We start from the raw sequence: 18,181 nt of genomic DNA, 5'->3' as shown, positions 1-18,181 counted from the left end.
AGAACTTGGTCGCCTGGAAACCTGGTTACGGTCTATTGGGCGCAGTACTTGTTGTTGCACAGGTTCTTGCTGCATCTGGATGGAGATCGGACAGTTACCACAAGCACCTACCTTTCGCTTGCCATTTTCAGAAGTGGCGTAAGATAAAATAGTTTTAAATGCTCATTTACCTTCTACCTCCAAGAAATTCGAGACGATACAGGATTTGCATTAAGAGAGATTCGATTGAATTGAAGTCTCTTGGGAACTAATGCGGAAAATGCGATTAGTACACCACAGTGCGTAACAGGATGAAACCACCCAACTTCGCTTTGGTAACAGAATCAACAGGTAGCCCTTCAACCTCCGATACGCAATATTCCATCGGTAATGGATCATTAGCTCAGACCTCTAATGGCTCCCATGCGCTCTATTTTCGGAACAAAGATACTAACGTTCCCACCGCGATCTGTCTCAATTCCTGCATTGGTTTTCCTTCCTAAAGATAACCTTAAAAGCTACCTTCAAATGATAACATTATGTCTCAAGAGCAGATCCGAGCCGCTCGGCAAACAGGTCCCGGTCAGGCTCAAGCAGGAGTCCCACCTGATAACATTCAGCTGCGAGCGCGATATAGGTTGAATGGTGCCGGTCCGACTAATCTTCACTGTTTGTGGACAGTAATTACAACCGTTGAACAACAGAACGGTAGCTTCTGGCGTTTGGGTTTTTTTTCTTTTGCATATGCCGGACCGCCCTTTGAAGAAGGGACGCATCGGTTGAACCGTGCCTTTGTGTGCCCATTTAAGATTCGATTCCCATTTATCTTGACGGTGGGTGCGTCGGCGCGCTTTTCATTTAATACGCTCATTATGTGTATACATACCTACATGTGAGCATGAGCTAGCTGGTATGCCACTCTAGTAGCTACAATTGAGTATGCTTGCTTCGTGTGCTGCAGAACTCGGGTGCACTATTTAATTACGTTATCCTAACTGGTCGGCCCTATCCATTTCGGAAGACAAGATGGTTTTATTTGGGGAACTTTATTTTACATTTCGCTTGATGGTTTCATAATGACTTAACCCTTCTCGAATAGAGTTTTCATTTGTTTCAACAATCACTTGTTTCATGAACTGTAGCGTGAGATGAATTGAGGAATTCTATTAATTAAAATGTTTAAATTTCTATTTATAAATTCATACTGTTCCGTCCATGGAAATATTATTTGAACCTTGTTATTTACCTGAATCTGTTTTTTAGAATTACCATAGTGCTTAAAAGTCAATTTCTTATTTTCCTTTCGTTACGGTTGCCTTACGATATTATACATTAATTTAATTGATCAATGCTTTTTAATGCAGTGACTAGGTGGTTATTAGTTTTTATTGATCTGATGGTAGAGACGACAATCTGAATGTAAAGATGAGTCCGAACAAGGAAATATTCGGTTGGCACAGTACGTAAGGTGGTGGCAGTGGCGGTCTTTGCACAACACATTATCGAATCCCGTCCGAACCATCCCTCGGTACACAGTACTGAATGCCCAACTAGGGGTAAACAACATTTAAGAAAGTCTGTAATTGTAACCCAAGACATCTTGAGGTAGTAACACAGTGAAGAAAAAAAGGAGGAAAAAAGAAATTTTATAAAAAAATTGTTAAAACTAATACAAAACCCGAAACAAACGGCGACATGCACTCATGCTTTATAATAAATAAAAATAATACAAAATATATTAACAAAATTAAACTCCTTAAATTATTTTCCATTTTATACAAAACTGTCCCCATCACCCGTTGAAGTCTTTCTTTAAAGTTTCCCGGCGATAAACCAGCCAATGAGATTTATGTCTTAGTAAATTAATTTCATAAAATTATAATCCCTTTTGTTGATGGATCAAAGCTCGCGAAAGACCCATTAAAAGTTTAATGAGTAGTCCCACCAATTATTTTAGTGTCTACAAAAGTTTATTTACAAAAGGCCGGGCACATTAAATTTTGAAAAGGTATGTCCGTTCTTTGAGTAAATTTCGTCAATTAAAAAAACATGTGACTAGTTTCATCAGCTTATCGATAAAATATAAATTATTGAAAAATCCGGAAAGTTAGTCCAATCAACAATAATGAAATGCTTCAAAATAGCCAAGAGAACCAAAGCATCATCATTTAAGCACCGCTAAAGAAAATCCACTTGGCCTGTTGAAGTCTTTTAATCGAAATTGTAAGCGACGAACCCTCCAATTTCGTTGCAAGAGAGTTGAATGCTTTAAGCATTCTCCATTTGAGGGGAAAACCATTCTCTTTCTTCTCTTCAATTCTCTTCTTTCTCTTCGCTCTCGCGCATATACTAACGAGCATAGCATGTTGGAAGGGATCGGTTGTTTTCTCACTGGCACTCGTAACGATCGTGCATCGATCGTAATTTCTGAACACGCACCAAGCGTTTTAAACATCTTGTAACTGTGTTTTATGAGTAGAAATCAAGAAGCAAAGGGTTCGGGGTTAAGGGTTTAGTCTTTCGGAGGTTATTCGCGGTTCATTGACGCTAGGGTGTTGCGAAAACTACCGATTATGCGCATTACCGTTACAATGAGAGAGAGGGGCGATCTCGGTATCACGAACAGGTTCTCGTTTAAATCGAACGATTTAAGAGGGATTGCTTTTGTAGTGAGGTGAAACCTTTCTCAAGCACATCTTCGGCATCGGCAAGGGGAAATTGAGAGAACAAAATATAGAACTGAAAGATCCGATGCTTGACGTGTGCGAAGAAGAACGTTTTCCTTCTGTGGTGTGGAATGCAAACGTAACGTTCTTCCATAGTGGAAGCGTAGTGTTTGCTGTAAGTGGGCACCGTGCGCCACGGTGTACGGCCGTTGCGCGATTTAAGGTTGGGACAGGTCAGCATCAGGCACGTCCGCTTTACAGTCTGCTTTGATTACGGCGGTAAGAAACCGGGCACTTTCCCAAGCGTCCGGTTTTGCGTGGACAAAACGGATGCACGGTGGCAATTAAGTTATTAAGTGAGAGCTGTGAAAATTGAAACAGAACCACCCGTCCCGTGGCATCCGTGAAGTTTAACCGGCGATCAAGGTTGATCGAGTTGCTCGAGCAGTGCGAACGTGTCGTGTGGGAAAAATCGATTTCGATCGTGTTTGAGGTCCGCCGTGAGGATGGGATAGTTAATGAGAGTTTGAAGCTGAATGAAGTTTGATAACATTGCAACAATGTTGGGCAATGGGTTGGGAACGGAAATCACACCTGTGAAGAAGTAACACCGATGATCGCAGTTTGTTTATACGGTAGTAAAAGAATGTGGCATGAATTATTTGGAATAGAGTTTTGGCCGGCTTAGGACAATAACTGGACTAAGTGAGTCAAACGTTCGTACCATGGCTCGTCTAAAACATGCTAAAATGAATAAATGTTTGCATAGCTTTGAAGGTGTCTATTAGAACTCATATCCAAAATCATTACAAATACGTGATCAGACATAACAAATATCGTATATGATGAATGCTCGACCATGTCTGAGCCATTGAAAGTATTTCTTTTACAATTGGATCAGTGAGACGATTTTCACTTGACGATTATCCTAGCTATTCGTTTATCTATGCACAAATAACCTAGAAAACATATTTCTTTATCATCTCTTTAGGCATTTATTAACATTTTACGATTGATAATACTCTACACGTCGACACAAACGTCACAAACTATTCTGCACCCTCTTAAGTCACCCTAACCTCAGAGTCGGCAGGAATGTGGGGCCAATATCACTGGCCATCGCCTTCGACGAACGCGCACGACCCCAAGCGAGTGCAAATGCCGCATACCGCGCTAAAGTGCCTTGCGGAACTGCTTTTAAATTGAATTTTAATAACAACCGCTTCTATCAACCAGCCCACTGATCTTTTTTGTCCCCGTCGAGCTGCTTAGAGAAAAGCACGAAGCCCTACAGATAGCCTCCAGGAGTGTTTGTCGGCTCGGCTGCCAGCTCCCGACCCAACGATCACTTTCGAATGATAAACGTGAGCTGATAAAAAGACATATCACGCTGCCCGCTGTTGCTGATGAGAAGGATGATGATGGAAAACGGTTTCGATTGAGCTAAAGGTGGAATTTTATGCTTCGAAATCGAGACCTCGTTGGAGGAAGAAAATCGGGAGGGCTACCAAGGGAACGTAGTTAAAAGCGACTAATTATTTCGCCCGAGCATAACTTCACAACCTTTAATTAAAAGTCGGATAGAGGGAAGAAAAAAAAAGGACCCAATCAGCTGCAGAAATAATGGACTAAATTCCGTTTTCCTGCAATGATGAGTCGGCGAAGAAAGAGAATATCGATATCATAAAGATCGAAGCAGGAATTCCGTGATCATACACCCTGAGGCGCATTGTTGCATTAATTTAAACTGGAGCAAGATGAGTGTCACCCAGGAGGATCTCTTTGGTTGAATGTGCTGCTGCACCAATTAACGAAAGGGAGAATTTTTCCTGTTGGTGAGTAATTACCGGTCGCATCAATTAATGCAGAACTGGATCATTTACTATACCAACAGGAAGGCACCAATATTGTCCCGAACGGGTCTGTAACTCCCTCCAGCAGCCTGAGGGACCGCTCAGTGAGAAGGCGTTAATGTTTTTGTTAAATGCTCGATTTACCGCAAACAATCATCAGCAAGCTGTGGACAATCGACCAGCCATATAAATGTATGCGGATCGATTACGGTGTGCGCTTCGCGCGGTTGTCGTTCCATTTCCGACACCAATCATCCCAACTCACTCGCCAACAGCTACGCCACCACAAAAACCTGTTCCCATTTCCGAGCAGGGAAGTAGTTGTCTGTGGTCAGTATTGTCTCATCGAAAGCATATGATTTTGTTGGTGAGAAGGAAGGCAGATTAGCGCTCAAAAGCAGCATTTATGGGAAGACGTTCCAGAAGATGATGGGATGGCATCTCCTCATATGACTGACGCATTAAATGGTATGAATTCATTCATCTATAATTAAGTTATTACACTGCAACAATCACGACCCAATGTCTTGTTGGGTTGCTGGGTTGTGTGTCAGTCTGTCTGGCTGTGTGGATATTTACTCCTTATTTTGTCCATCATTAAAACATTCCTTCGTCGCTAGAGTGATGAAGGAGAGAGATGAGATCGTGCTTTGCAATCAACAATGAGTCTTGGTTATGGAAATGGGATTATGATGCTTAGTAAATAGAATGTTTAAGGCATTTTAGCTAATCATGTAATTTTAAGGTGTAAGTAAACTAACTTTGTTCGAGTGTGAAATTTTTTTGTATTAAATCCTTCCAAGAAAATTTATTTCTATTATTATTATCTTATTGAAAATCTTTTTACCATTATGTTAATGTTACTTAAGAGCCAAGTAAAGCTTTTCTGTCAGGGGAAGAGAGCATTGTAAAATCATTAACCACGCCTTTTCGCTCGTTGGTTACATCAGACCCATTTACTTGTTAAAACACAGGGCATTTCCTCAGACACAAGAGCTAATGACTATTGTCAAACACAATTATTACGTTGTGAGAAAGGCGGACTAACCACGCACAGTTGGTTTGCGACCAGCTCATTGGTTGATTGCGGACGAGGAGTGAGCAGGCGCTCATGTGTAACGCAACAAGTACCTTCCTATGGCGGTTCCAAACTTGGCTAGCGCGAAATGTAAACCCAACTGAGCTAGCAAGAAATGTAAATCTAGCTGTTGAATTCGACCATTTTCTAGAACACAAGCAAACGTGGTAGCAATAGAAGTTATGAAATTTGATGCAAATGCTCCGTTCCAAAAATGGTATTTGCGATCAGCAGTCGCGAGTATAGATTAATGTTTTAATTGATGCCTAAAGTGCTCACCGATGGCACCAAATATGGGTGAGATATTCCAGTTTCTGTGGCTCATGCAATGCTCACTGTGGTCTTTTAATCATCATTAAACACGCCACAGTTCTTGTGTGATGCGTGTGGTCTTTATCAGGAAGATATCGACACGTAACGATCATTTCACTCTCAATCATTATTTTGAAATTATCTGCAGATCAATCTGAATCTTGATGTGTACTGGGCGTGTAACTAACAATCCATTTTGTTAAACAAACCTCTTCCAAAGCAAAAGCGGAACCAATCGATCAATCTTGTTGAAGAGCGTGTGTGTATGTCCAAATGACTTCATCACTATCAATTTCCAATCTGCAAACAACAACTGCGATCAGACATCACAAAACAAAACACACTGGAAGTAAGGTCATCTGGCTGTCACAGAGCAAACGCTGTTCGGAACGGCAATTTCGGGACAGGTTTTACGGTATCGAGTTCCTTGCCACAGCTGATTTCTCTTTCCTGTCGAACCTGTGAACCAAAGCACCGTGTACGTCATCGGTACAAACGGGTTCGTCGCTTGAAAGGAAACAAAATCAGTTGTCTCTGCTTGAAACGGTGGCGAGTTGCGCGTCATCCGGAGATAAATCACGCTACCCAACGGATGAAAGATATGCAAAAGACATCTTCCAAGACAACGGACCAGCATCAAATCGGGAAGGATATCCTGTTAAGGTGCCGAGAGTGTGCCGCTCGGATGTTCGCGTGTCACTGATCCTTGCGTTGCGTGTGGTTTGAAACAGCACTGAATACTCTTTGCCGACAGTCTTCCAGCCATGTGGCTTCATTACAAGTTGTCGTACATCACACGAGAAATGCATAAGAAATGGAAATATGTACTCTTGCGATGAATATTCATTGGGCGCGTGGCAGATTTACATGTCTGGAGAAAATAACACTTGAAACAGTTCTTTTTTCCTAACTTCAATCTGTTTATAAATCTCTTTACTAAATTTATGATGAAGCAATACGGCCTGGCCGTCCCTTATGAATAAAAAAAAAAAAAACTAAATTTATGATACAAAAATTAACCCATCGGAAGTGTTACATCAGTTTATGTCGTTACGGAGATCATAAAACAGCTGTGAACGTTTTTTCTAGCTTGCGACATTTATTTCACTAACGTTAATTTATGTGATAAGAAATTATTTTCATGTAATTGATTTTTTCTTCCACGCACTGGGCACAGACACATACACAGACACCAGGGTAGATCATAAAAAAGGGATGTTATAAATGTCGCTCGTTAAATGATCAAAGCAAAACGCTGATCAAATTATCATATGTTAAACGTTGTCGTTGTTCTATGTACATGTTCTTGCTGTCCGGTGTGTAACTTCCTCCTGCACTGTCCACACCCGAGATGGAGAGTTTGTTTTCTGTTGGTTTAATCGCTTCATGGTTGTAATTATGCCCAGGGTTTACTTTATTGCAGGTGCTTTGTTTAATATTCCGAGCTGGTTGTTGAGCTTTAATTAATTGTTGTAATTAAACACACGCCTGGTATGATGCCGAGTGGAGTTCAGGAAAAGCATGCAGCAAAATTATTGATGGAATCAAGCTGATGTTGATTTTATCATCGTTTGCTGTATGTTTATTTATATTAAAAAGATCTTAAGCAGTATTATTCAGATGTATCTGGTCTCTTAGGTCGATGTCTTTTTATAAAACCTAAACATAAATTGATTCTGGCAATTGCAATCTTATCATCAGCCACAAATCTTTTGCTCAGCAATCCACAAACCACTTCAAAACACCTGAGCAAGCGTCTGTTTAATCTCCCCACGATGATCATTGGAACCTTCTCGCCAATTCCATGGATCTGTCATGGGACTCAAGCATGCTGGGACCAGAAGCCGCTCTCGAGATGTAACACCGTGAACCTCCATTCAAACCCCTGCTGACTCTTCACACTTTGCTTCCGATCGAATGTTGAACTCCAATGTGAATTCTTTCGTCTGAAGAGAGTGAAGAGACGAAGAAAGAGGTGATAATCGAAGCTTTAGAGTGAGCTTTAACTCCCGGAAGTAAGAATTACCTCGTGGATAGAGCCGGGTGAACATTAACTACTGATAATGCTTAATTGTGGTGTAAAATATTTTGTATTGGAATTGCAATCGTAGTTTACTACATTCTAGCGCGTATAAAAATGTATCATTTGATAAGTCCCAGTACTTTATTGCTCGTTCGATGTGCTCAGGTCCTTTAGTTGCTTCCACTTTGAGTGCTTATAATGGCAACGGAATCTAGAGTATTGCTTCAACATTTTATCCACTCCTAACAAGGCAAGAAGTCCTACACAATGTACCATACAGCGTCAGGAATGCATTGGCTTATCAGTTCACTTGAGCTTCATTAGCGAAGTTAGCCAAGGAACTTACGGATCGAGCAGAGCATTGAAATCCAAGTTTGCCTACTTTCGTAACAAACAGTTTCCATATTTTCTCCTCTTTTGTTCGTATTAGTGCTCTGAATCATGATGGAGCTATTGCTCACAACCGCTTCTGCCCACAACGATTGCAAGAAATCGTCGACAGCCCCACACAAACGCCCCATCCTACAGAAAACACCCAACAACGAAGATACAGAGGGAGCTTTGCGATTCCCCGGGTCGTTCAGTTTATTCTTTATTTTCTATATATTTAGATCGCTTTCGGTGCTGGCGGGAATTGAAACAGATACAAGCTAATTTAAATACAAATGTTGTGCAATGGCACCAATGAAATGTCTGAAGTTGGTCCCGAATCGGTGGGACGTCTTCCAGTAGCACTGTCCACAGGAAGACCCCCCAAAGTGAGCGAAGTGAGCTGGATCGGGTCGTCCATACCTCCAAGTAGCCGAAGCCGAGATCCGATCAGCTTGATACCGGGCCCTCTTGCATGCTCGATGTTTCATAAAACAAACAGTCCATTATTGAAATGAAATCGCAATCGGCGATTTGCTGGCGAAGGCACGCGATGTCTTTTTTATCGCTCGTTTGTATGTGTTGCATGCATCGTGCAGAAGTCATATTTTGAGCGTAAGTATTTAGGTTAATAAAGTATGTTACACATAAAGAGAGGACATTCCTTCCTTAAATTATAGTTGCTCCCAAAACAAATTATTTCACAACGCGCACCAACGCTTCACAGTTGCATCGTAAAGCTTTTGCTAATTGTGAGTCAGGAAGCTCGGGACGGAGAGTATAAACACAGTACACAATTACAATAATTAACGACCCCATTTCTGTGTGATATCTCGCGCAAATCGTGAGCGCAATCATCGTCCGTGTCGTTCCGAATGTCGCCGTCGGTCGCGTTTGGTCGGCGGCGCTAATTATTATGTCACTCGGATGCATAAACTTTGCGTCAGTCGTTGTGCTGAGTGCTTCTGGTTGATCGTTTATTGCATCGCCCGAGTCAAACCTTCCCAAACTGTCAAGCGTCTGTGGCGAAGTTGTCTGCCGCGGAACCAAGATGAAGGAATTGGTACGAATTGATTGAATCGAATGGTTCGGACTCGAAACAAACCACTAAAATGGATTGGTCGGAAGCGAGTATCGAGCTTCTGCTGCGGTGAGTAATGCTCCAACCAGTTTCATGTTCAACTGTGCCACAACTCTTGGCTCCGAGCCTCACTTTATGTCCGTTAACAGTTGAAAAATAGTAATTGCGGGTAATAATAAAAATTAGCTTATCATCGTCGGCGTCCTGGAGCGGTGCTTAGACACACACGAAGATGATAGTCTGGATGGAAATGGATGGAAGTCTTCTAATCTGCATGAGTCAAGCCATGTAGGGATTCGATAGGAATTTCCATGGGATTATTGAGTGAAGCATTAATTGAATCGTTTCCTCAGCGAAAATAGCCCATAATTGTATAACTATCGTTGCTATTACTCTCTGTATGATATCAACTACTTAAAGGGAAAGCCACCGATGTCTGAGAAGTATCAAAGTTCATCCATTAGGAAAATAGGTCCATAAGGCTGGATTTGGAGGGCAATAGAACTGGGATTGTAGATGGAAGCTCTTCAATGTCCTCCTTCAGGCTTCTGCAGTTGGTTCTTTGTGTGATCAGATTAACAACAAAGTGTCAGCCAAACAAAGCAAAACCTCATCCAAACAGGTGCAATGGAGCTCCGACAAGACATTCCTTTCCAGAAAGTGTACCTTCACCATCCCAAAAGCCCAAAACTTCTCATGTACAAGGAAGTCACATTGGAAGTTGGCCACAGTGTGCATAAATCTGACCAATGCAAACACTGGTGGAATGTGTTTGGTAATCTGGTTCTCTCCCTGGTTAAGAGGCCTGGTCACACCGCCTATCTTGATGATATGTTTCGGCCCACACAAAAACATGCCCATTTGCACCTTACTGTGTGCGAACGTGGAATCCGTCGTGGCAGCCGAGGGCTGCGTCACACACCATTGGACCCAAACTCCTTGTTATTGAACTGACTGTAGTGGATGTGTATGATTCATGATTGCGATACGCTTGGTAATGTTTGGACTGGTTGTGGTGGGGTTTTGCTTGTAGTTTTTGAGGTCTTTCAGTAATGCTGGCATGCATCGAAACAGGTGCCATTAAATGGCAGTTCACGACTGTTTGCACAGCTGTCTTCATGATGGAATGAATTTGGGTTGCAAAGAGATGGGAGGGGATCTTGTGAAATGTTGTAAGAGATTTTAAAGCATGACTATTCTTAAAGTTAAAAATTTCCTTGCAGTAATAGTACACAAATCAATAACTCATCTAATATGCCCATGACCAGTTTTTATCTCGGTTTAAATAAGCCTCTAGGTATCCTTTGTATTGAGTTATCCACCTATCCATTCACAAAATCTTCGTGGTTGCTTCACGATAAACTGATATGTAAGGCCAAGTCTCTTCTGAAACGTTCTTCCATTGTTTGATTCAAGATAAGACTCCTGATTTTGATCATCGTAGACGCCTTCTCTTTAAGCCTTGCTTAAGTGTGTCACCTTCCATGTGTTGTGGCGTAAAGAAGTGATCGCACGTTTCCTGCTCAATTTGTAAACACTTTGCATGGATCGCACCTTGTTGCAGCATCTTGACCGTGTTCATCGTCTAGTGTGCTCAGTAGCCACGTTATGACCATTTAGTAAACTAAGACCCCCAACTACACACCATGGTGAACAACATGAAACAAGAATCCCTTGACATCCCTATCCAGTCGCCAGACTAGATTCTCCAAGCTCTCCAACGATCATCGGAATGATAATAAGGCAATGGCAAACCTGTGGGAGATAATAATTAGACAGACACAGCAGAGACACCCCGATGGCAACGTTGCGTGAGGTCGTTCGAGGCAAGATCGTCCGCGCATCTGCATTTCCCGTGTTTGATCCGAGATTAATCGCCGTCACATCCAGAAGCACCGAACCCCACCGGGACGACTACACAGTAACACTTTTCTAGCTTTGGTTTTAAGCGTCTTCTCTCATGATGTACCAACGCACATTGGGAGACATCATGCCGGGATCTCGACCGGGTCCTCAATCAGCCTTAAGGGTAGCGCACGACGCTGTTCCCAGGAATCCGTACCATAACTGTCCGTTTCGTGTGTAATGATAAATTATAATTCCATTACACATTCATGCCTCCGTGCATTTTCCGTTTCCTAGCGGTACAATGTTGCGCCGGTTTATACCGGCACACGATCACACGACTCCAGGTCTAGATATTGGACGAAGATGTCGCCCTGAAGCTACCCATGACCGTGCGATCTAAATGAAGCAGCAATTGATTAATAGCATGGGCACACTTCTGCTTTAATTACAGAGGAATCATCACAATTTGCAAATTATCTTGTCGCATCTGCCGAGACCTTTCGATGATAATAAGCTTCTTAATGTTGTTAAGGATGACAAATATGGTTTATGTGTTAAAAACATGTTTAAACTAAGAAATTTAAATATCCTATTTCCTACAAGCGTGACGAAGGCTAGATATCAAAGTAGGAGGTACCATAGTGATTCTTTTGTTTTGACTTTCTTTTGTATTCTACAACCCACAGATAAGACAAAGACCATTCGATTTAGTTTCATAAGCCTGCTTTACTAAATAAAAATGAACAACAATTAGTGATTAATTTCTTTTTATGATTTCTCCGAACGAATAATTTTACATAAAACTGTTGTTCAAATTTGTATGTGTCCGTGAAAAGTTTCACTATTGTGAAATATTTCGCTCATGCTTCTGTAACTCAAATGTAGATGTCGCTTTTGTTAGCTTTGTTACAGCGGTGCTATCTGTTTACAGCAGTTGGCTTATGCTGAAATGAAATTTCATTTCTATTTTGAATATTAATGTAATTTTGAACACTAAAAAAAGCAAACTTACTTGTTAAACTTTCAAAAAACAAAACAATAATAATGAATGGAGTTATGGAAAGAGTGCAAAAATTGTTCAAATTTCGTTTCGTGTTATCTGTCATCAATAGAAAAATGTTAACCAACCACTTTATCCTTCGTTAAAATCAAGTTACAATTAAATTATTTTATTGCTCGTTTTTTTTTGTACACACACACACATACACGCGCACTCAATTTCTTACTCCAGCACATAAGGCAAAGATCAATCCGCCATGTTCTTTCGCGGTTTTGGTTGATCTTTGCATTATCTGCAGAGTGTAAAGTACGAAGAGGAATCAACATCCCTGTTCCCTAAAGGAAATAGTCATCACAATCGCTTCATTACCAGGATCACCACTCGTTCGTTTGTTGCTATAACCCGCTTTCCCCATAACCCTGCCATCTCTTACGCTCCACCAATTACTCCTTCAACTTTCGTCTACTGGAAGCACACGGCTCCGACCTCGATCCAGAACTGTTGATGTTGCTCACCCACGTCCCGAATCGCAATGTCGATAATCGGTAGCCGCATTGGTTTGTCGGTACTGTAGCTCAGCACCGATTGGCTGTAGTGCGCCGTTCGATGTTGGCAGTCGTCTTGAAGCGCTTCGTACCGTAGTCGCTGTGGGCCTCGGGCCGTTAGTTCTGCATCGTTCCAGGCGAGGAATTTCAGACTCTGTCGATAACTATTCTTGTCCTTATTGTAGTAGGCCACACTATTACGACAGTGGTACGTAATGTTCTGTGAGGCACTTGCTGAGAGTAGCTGAAGGAATCCGATCTGATTACTGTCCGATTTGTAGCTGATCTTCATACCGTCCTTAAGCTCGCCCAGCCAAACTTCCTGTTCGTCACCATCGTACGAAAGCTCCTTGGTACGCAGAGGCTGCGGAAGTATGCAAGAAGCCCTCTTGTCTGCGTCACAGTACACAAGTATCGAGTCTCGTGCATCACCTTCATTCGGATCAATCCAGTAATGGCCGGAAGTAAACTCGGGATGTGCAGCGAACAGATCTCGGCAGGTCTTTGCTGGTGATGTCTGTTTACCGTCCGGATTTTTGAAGGTAGCAAAGGCGGACTTGAGCTTTTCGTACGCATTCTCAACAAGCTTCTGGCGTTCTTCGTCGGTCAGCTCGAACACTCGGCCCAGATTCATCGGCTCGTCGCCCATGTTCGGATCGGGACCCTTCGTGTTGCTCATTTGACCATGGCCGAGAAGAGCAGCGAGTGCAGCAGCATCGTATCCAACTCCATCGCCCGGCGGTCCTGGAGGACCCGGAGGGCCAGGCTGGCCGGGTTGTCCATTTTTACCATCGTTTCCAGGTGGACCACGTGGACCAGCCGTACCGAGCATTCCTTGAGGACCCGGATTTCCATCTCGTCCAGGCGGACCACGAGGACCGGCCTCGCCAGGCTTACCGGCGGGACCTTCATTGCCTGCGTTACCCTTGTCGCCTGGAGGGCCTGCCGGACCGGGCAAACCTTGCAGACCGATAAGTCCACGATGACCCTTGGTACCTTTGAGACCTGGTTCTCCGTTCTCTCCTTTCGGGCCTTCCAAACCGGGAGGACCTGGTTTGCCACGTGGTCCTGGGGGACCATCGACACCTTGAGGGCCGGTTTCACCTCGCAAACCTCGTTCACCTGTCTGGCCGAGAGGCCCCTGTGGTCCCGGCGGTCCTGGTAGTCCTGGTGCACCAGGTGTGCCCTGTGTGCCAGGATTTCCAATCGGTCCCTTGTCACCCGTGCGTCCTGCGATACCGGGCGGGCCTTGCTTACCAGGCGCGCCTTCCGGTCCTGTATCACCCGTCGGTCCGGGAGGTCCTGGTGGTCCGAGTGGTCCCGGTGTACCCGGTGGACCGTCGTTGCCTGGTTTGCCGGGCGTACCTGGTTCACCGGCAGCACCACGCATGCCTCGCAATCCCTGTGCTCCGCTCGGACCAGGAAGACCGGGAAGTCCTCGATCGCCTGGTACACCTTGCGGACCTTGATTGCCAGGTGCTCCCGGAGGTCCATCGCTGCCTGCTTCACCCTTAATTCCTTCCGCACCCTGCTGTCCAGGCATACCAGGAGGTCCAGGGTTCCCTGGACGACCAGTATCTCCCGGATTTCCTTTCAGACCTGGGCTGCCCGGTGTTCCCGGTGCACCTGGATTGCCTGTTTGGCCCTGTGGAGCAAGTTTATGTGTGTGTTATGCGGTTAATATTATTCAATCAACAAAAGAAACTTATACTTACAATTGGACCTTGATCTCCAGGGCGTCCCGGTGTTCCCATCGGTCCCGTTTCTCCACGCAATCCAGGCTCACCGCGTGCTCCCTTTGATCCAGTTAAGCCGATCAAACCTTGTGGCCCCGGCTCACCTGGTACTCCTGGCAGTCCAGAGTTACCTTGTTCGCCTTTCAGGCCCATGTTTCCGCGATCACCCTTCGCTCCTGGAGTTCCAACGGAACCCTGTGGTCCAGGGAATCCTTGCAGACCTTGCGGTCCAACAGCACCTCGTTCGCCAACCGCTCCAGGTGCTCCTGGTTCACCAGGAATTCCTGGAGTTCCTGGTTCACCCTTTTCAGCCGGTTCTCCCGGAGGTCCTGGAGGACCCAACGGTCCCTGAAGACCCCGTTCTCCAACGCGTCCAGCTGGTCCCTCTGGTCCAGGTGGACCGGAGCTTCCACGCTCTCCTTTATCGCCTGCCGGTCCTGATGGTCCACGCAATCCAGGAAGACCAACCATACCAGGTGCTCCTTGATGTCCTTTCATACCGTTAGGTCCCGGAGATCCCTAACGAAAGACAATTATGGTTTTTGTACACTTTGTTGACAATATTAAAACATAAATAACCAACCGGTGGTCCATCGTTTCCTTGTGCTCCTGGTTCTCCCCGCAGACCCGGCGTTCCCGGCGTTCCAACCGGTCCTCTTTCTCCAGGGAAGCCTCTTTCACCGCGGATTCCTGGCTGCCCAGCAGGTCCAGTAGGTCCGGGTGGTCCGTTTTGCCCATCTTTTCCTTGCGCTCCCGGGTTGCCCGGTGTTCCAGGTAAGCCTTGGAATCCTCTAGGACCGGGCGTTCCCGGCGGTCCTCTATCGCCGTCGTTTCCAGGTGGTCCCGGCGGTCCAGAAATTCCTGGAGGTCCATCCTTACCGGCATCACCTCGTGGACCAACTGGTCCAGGCGGTCCAATATCACCGTCCTTTCCTGGCTCGCCCGTGAATCCCTTGTCACCAGGCAATCCCATAGGCCCGGGTAATCCTTGTAATCCTTGCGGTCCTGACTCACCTACTTTACCATCGGCGCCGGGCAATCCACGCTCTCCAGGTGTACCAGCCTTGCCCTGCGCACCCGGTCGTCCCGGTTGTCCTCGCAAACCTTGAATACCTGGTGCTCCCGGTGGTCCCGGATCGCCGCTCGAACCCTTCGGACCTTGAAGTCCCATCGCACCTCGATCTCCAGATTGTCCCTTAACACCTTGTGCCCCATCAGGACCAGGCAGTCCTGGAGATCCAGGTAATCCGCGTTCTCCCTGTGGTCCAGGAAGACCAGTCGGTCCCTTCATGCCCCGTTTGCCTCGCTTTCCTTCTGGTCCGACTGCTCCCGGTAGACCTCGAGGTCCGGGAATGCCAGCTTCACCCTTAATACCTGCTTCTCCTTTGTAACCTCGCTCACCCGGTAGGCCCGGTTCACCTTTGGATCCAGCATCTCCAGGGCTTCCGTTGGCACCCGGTGCACCTCGAGGGCCGGGAAACCCGGGTGGACCCGCAATTCCAGGCGATCCAGGACTTCCTTTCTCTCCAGAGACTCCATCCTTACCGGGTGGACCATTGAGACCTGGTTCTCCCGGCTGTCCTGGGCGACCTGATTCACCTCGGGGACCTTGCGGACCTTGGCTACCCTTCGGACCGGCCCCTCCCATGTCTCCCTTCGCTCCATTGCTTCCGGGAAAACCAGGTGGGCCTTGTTTACCAACGGGACCCTATGGTGCAAGTAATGCTCACTTTAAATTCAGTTATATCAAAAGTTAGAAAATTACCATACCGGTGGTCCAGGAGGTCCAGCAATTCCATCAATGCCTCTCAATCCAGGCGGTCCAGGCGGACCTTCACGTCCTCGTTCTCCGCGAGGTCCCGCAGGTCCCTTTAAATAGAAGAATGACGATAAATTATCACTCAAATTTGAGCTACAAAAAGTTTCTAATCTAAAAGTGGAGTTCTACGTACAACTGCTCCTGGAACTCCTGCTGGTCCAGTAGCTCCCACGGATCCCTTTTCACCGACCGCTCCTGTTTCACCTTTCATACCTTCCGGCCCTGGCAGACCCTGGTGCCCTTTCAGGCCAGGCACTCCGGGCATTCCCGGTAATCCTCGTGGACCAGGTAGACCCACAGGGCCCTGTGGTCCAACTTCACCATCATCTCCGGCGGTCCCATCCTTGCCGGGTGGGCCCGGAAGTCCACGTGGTCCTGGCGGTCCACCAACACCTGGCGGACCCGTTTCCCCCGGTTCACCGCGCGATCCTTGGAATCCTTGCGGTCCCGTAGCACCGGTTGGACCGGGCGGACCACGTGGACCAACCGGACCGACCTGGGCTTGCATGAACTGGAAGTTCTCTGGACCGGGACCTTTATCCGCTCCTCCCATCGTTTCTTGCAGCTGTTGCGTGTAGAACGTTAGATCGGGTGCTGGACCGGGAGGACCCGGTGGTCCAGGTATACCGGGAGTGCCAGGAATACCTGGTTGGCCTGCTTCTCCCGGGATTCCTGGCTCGCCGGATGGAGCTGCCGGTAGACGATTGCCCACGGCCGATGCATCAAACTCTGGCTTTTCTGTGGTGGTGGTCGTCGTAGTGGTTGTGGTTGTTGTGGTCGGAATGTTTCGTGGACAGTCGGCTTCGTCGCACTGTATCGACCCATTGCGACAGCGGCACGTGGCACAACCCTGATAGCCAGATTGGAACACTTCCCCTTCCCGATACCACTTGCCTTCGTGATAGCACGTGAACGGTTGTACGATCGATTCTGGTTCGGGTGCACGGGTAGTGGTGGTGGTCGTTGTCGTCGAAACGCGTGGGATTTCGTCATCTGGCTGCCGGAAGCTAGCGTCTGGACTGCGAGCACTCGCTGAAAGTTAAACCGCAAAATCATTACATCATACCGCTAATCTGTGTATGCAGATCACCCACCCACTGGTCATCATAACGCACAGCTGGCAAAGTGATCTTCGAATTTAATTGATCGAGCATACATCTCATTAAGTGAGGCAACAGATGATGTTCATTTACGTGCAGAGATATTGCATGAACACTTACCACTCTCACCGTCATAATCGGGATCAGTACCGTAGTCGTAGTTATCCCCATAGTCGTACGCCGAGTCGTATTCTGGTGCTTGTGCCTGCGGTCGATCAGCCTGTGGACGATCGGGGCGCACTTTTTTAAGGTTTTTCGTAGCTAGCTTTTTTGCTTTACTCTTTTTGGACTTTCGTTTCACCGGTTTGACCGACTCCGTTGCCGGTTCATCATCGCAACGTATCTGATCCGCAACTAGCACTATGATAAGGAACACCGCCAGAAGTAGCGGACTTCCGAGACGGAACTTCATGATGGTGTGTGTGTGGGCTTATCCTCCTTTCGGGTTTTGAAGGACCGTCCCTTAGCACATGGCTGTGCTAACCTCCTTTCGGATATCCTGGTAGGAAATGGGTAGAAAACACGAAGCACTAAATTAACAGACAAATCTCAACTGAACCGCACGTTCACAAGTGTGCCACTGTACTAAATCGAATGACCGCGTGTGCAGTAGCTGAAACTTCAGCCTCCCAGGCAGCTTCAACACTTCCCCAGCACTGATAAGAATACGTCCCAAGAATTTTGGACGGCTGTTTAGGACCCAATTTTTGAATCACTATCAATTTGGTTCACTGCACCGCGTGGTCGCGTGGTCTAATTTCAATTTCACATC

General features: G+C 45.9%; 3 protein-coding genes across 3 annotated transcripts in view; 1 reads left to right on the top strand and 2 right to left on the bottom strand.

Moving 5' to 3' along the window:
* LOC126567958 (MOXD1 homolog 2-like) overlaps nt 1-18,181 on the top strand; it is a 507,834-nt gene that overhangs the window by 234,637 nt on the left and 255,016 nt on the right. The gene's annotated exons all lie outside the window — the stretch shown is intronic.
* LOC126568598 (probable salivary secreted peptide) overlaps nt 1-18,181 on the bottom strand; it is a 380,437-nt gene that overhangs the window by 307,009 nt on the left and 55,247 nt on the right. The gene's annotated exons all lie outside the window — the stretch shown is intronic.
* Nucleotides 12,672-17,902, bottom strand: LOC126567758 (collagen alpha-1(I) chain-like). The gene is made up of 6 exons (XM_050224039.1): nt 17,530-17,902; nt 16,443-17,341; nt 16,261-16,359; nt 15,074-16,198; nt 14,470-15,009; nt 12,672-14,399 (listed from the first exon to the last, which is right to left on the bottom strand). Exons 1-6 carry the CDS (start codon nt 17,819-17,821, stop codon nt 12,672-12,674), a joined length of 4,683 nt encoding a protein of 1,560 aa, XP_050079996.1. The 5' UTR covers nt 17,822-17,902.

Source organism: Anopheles maculipalpis, chromosome 2RL (genome assembly GCF_943734695.1).
Source record: "Anopheles maculipalpis chromosome 2RL, idAnoMacuDA_375_x, whole genome shotgun sequence".
In the NCBI taxonomy this organism is placed as follows: Eukaryota; Metazoa; Arthropoda; class Insecta; order Diptera; family Culicidae; genus Anopheles; species Anopheles maculipalpis.
Note: the sequence above shows the minus strand (reverse complement) of the source record. Positions and strands in the feature narration are given on the sequence as shown.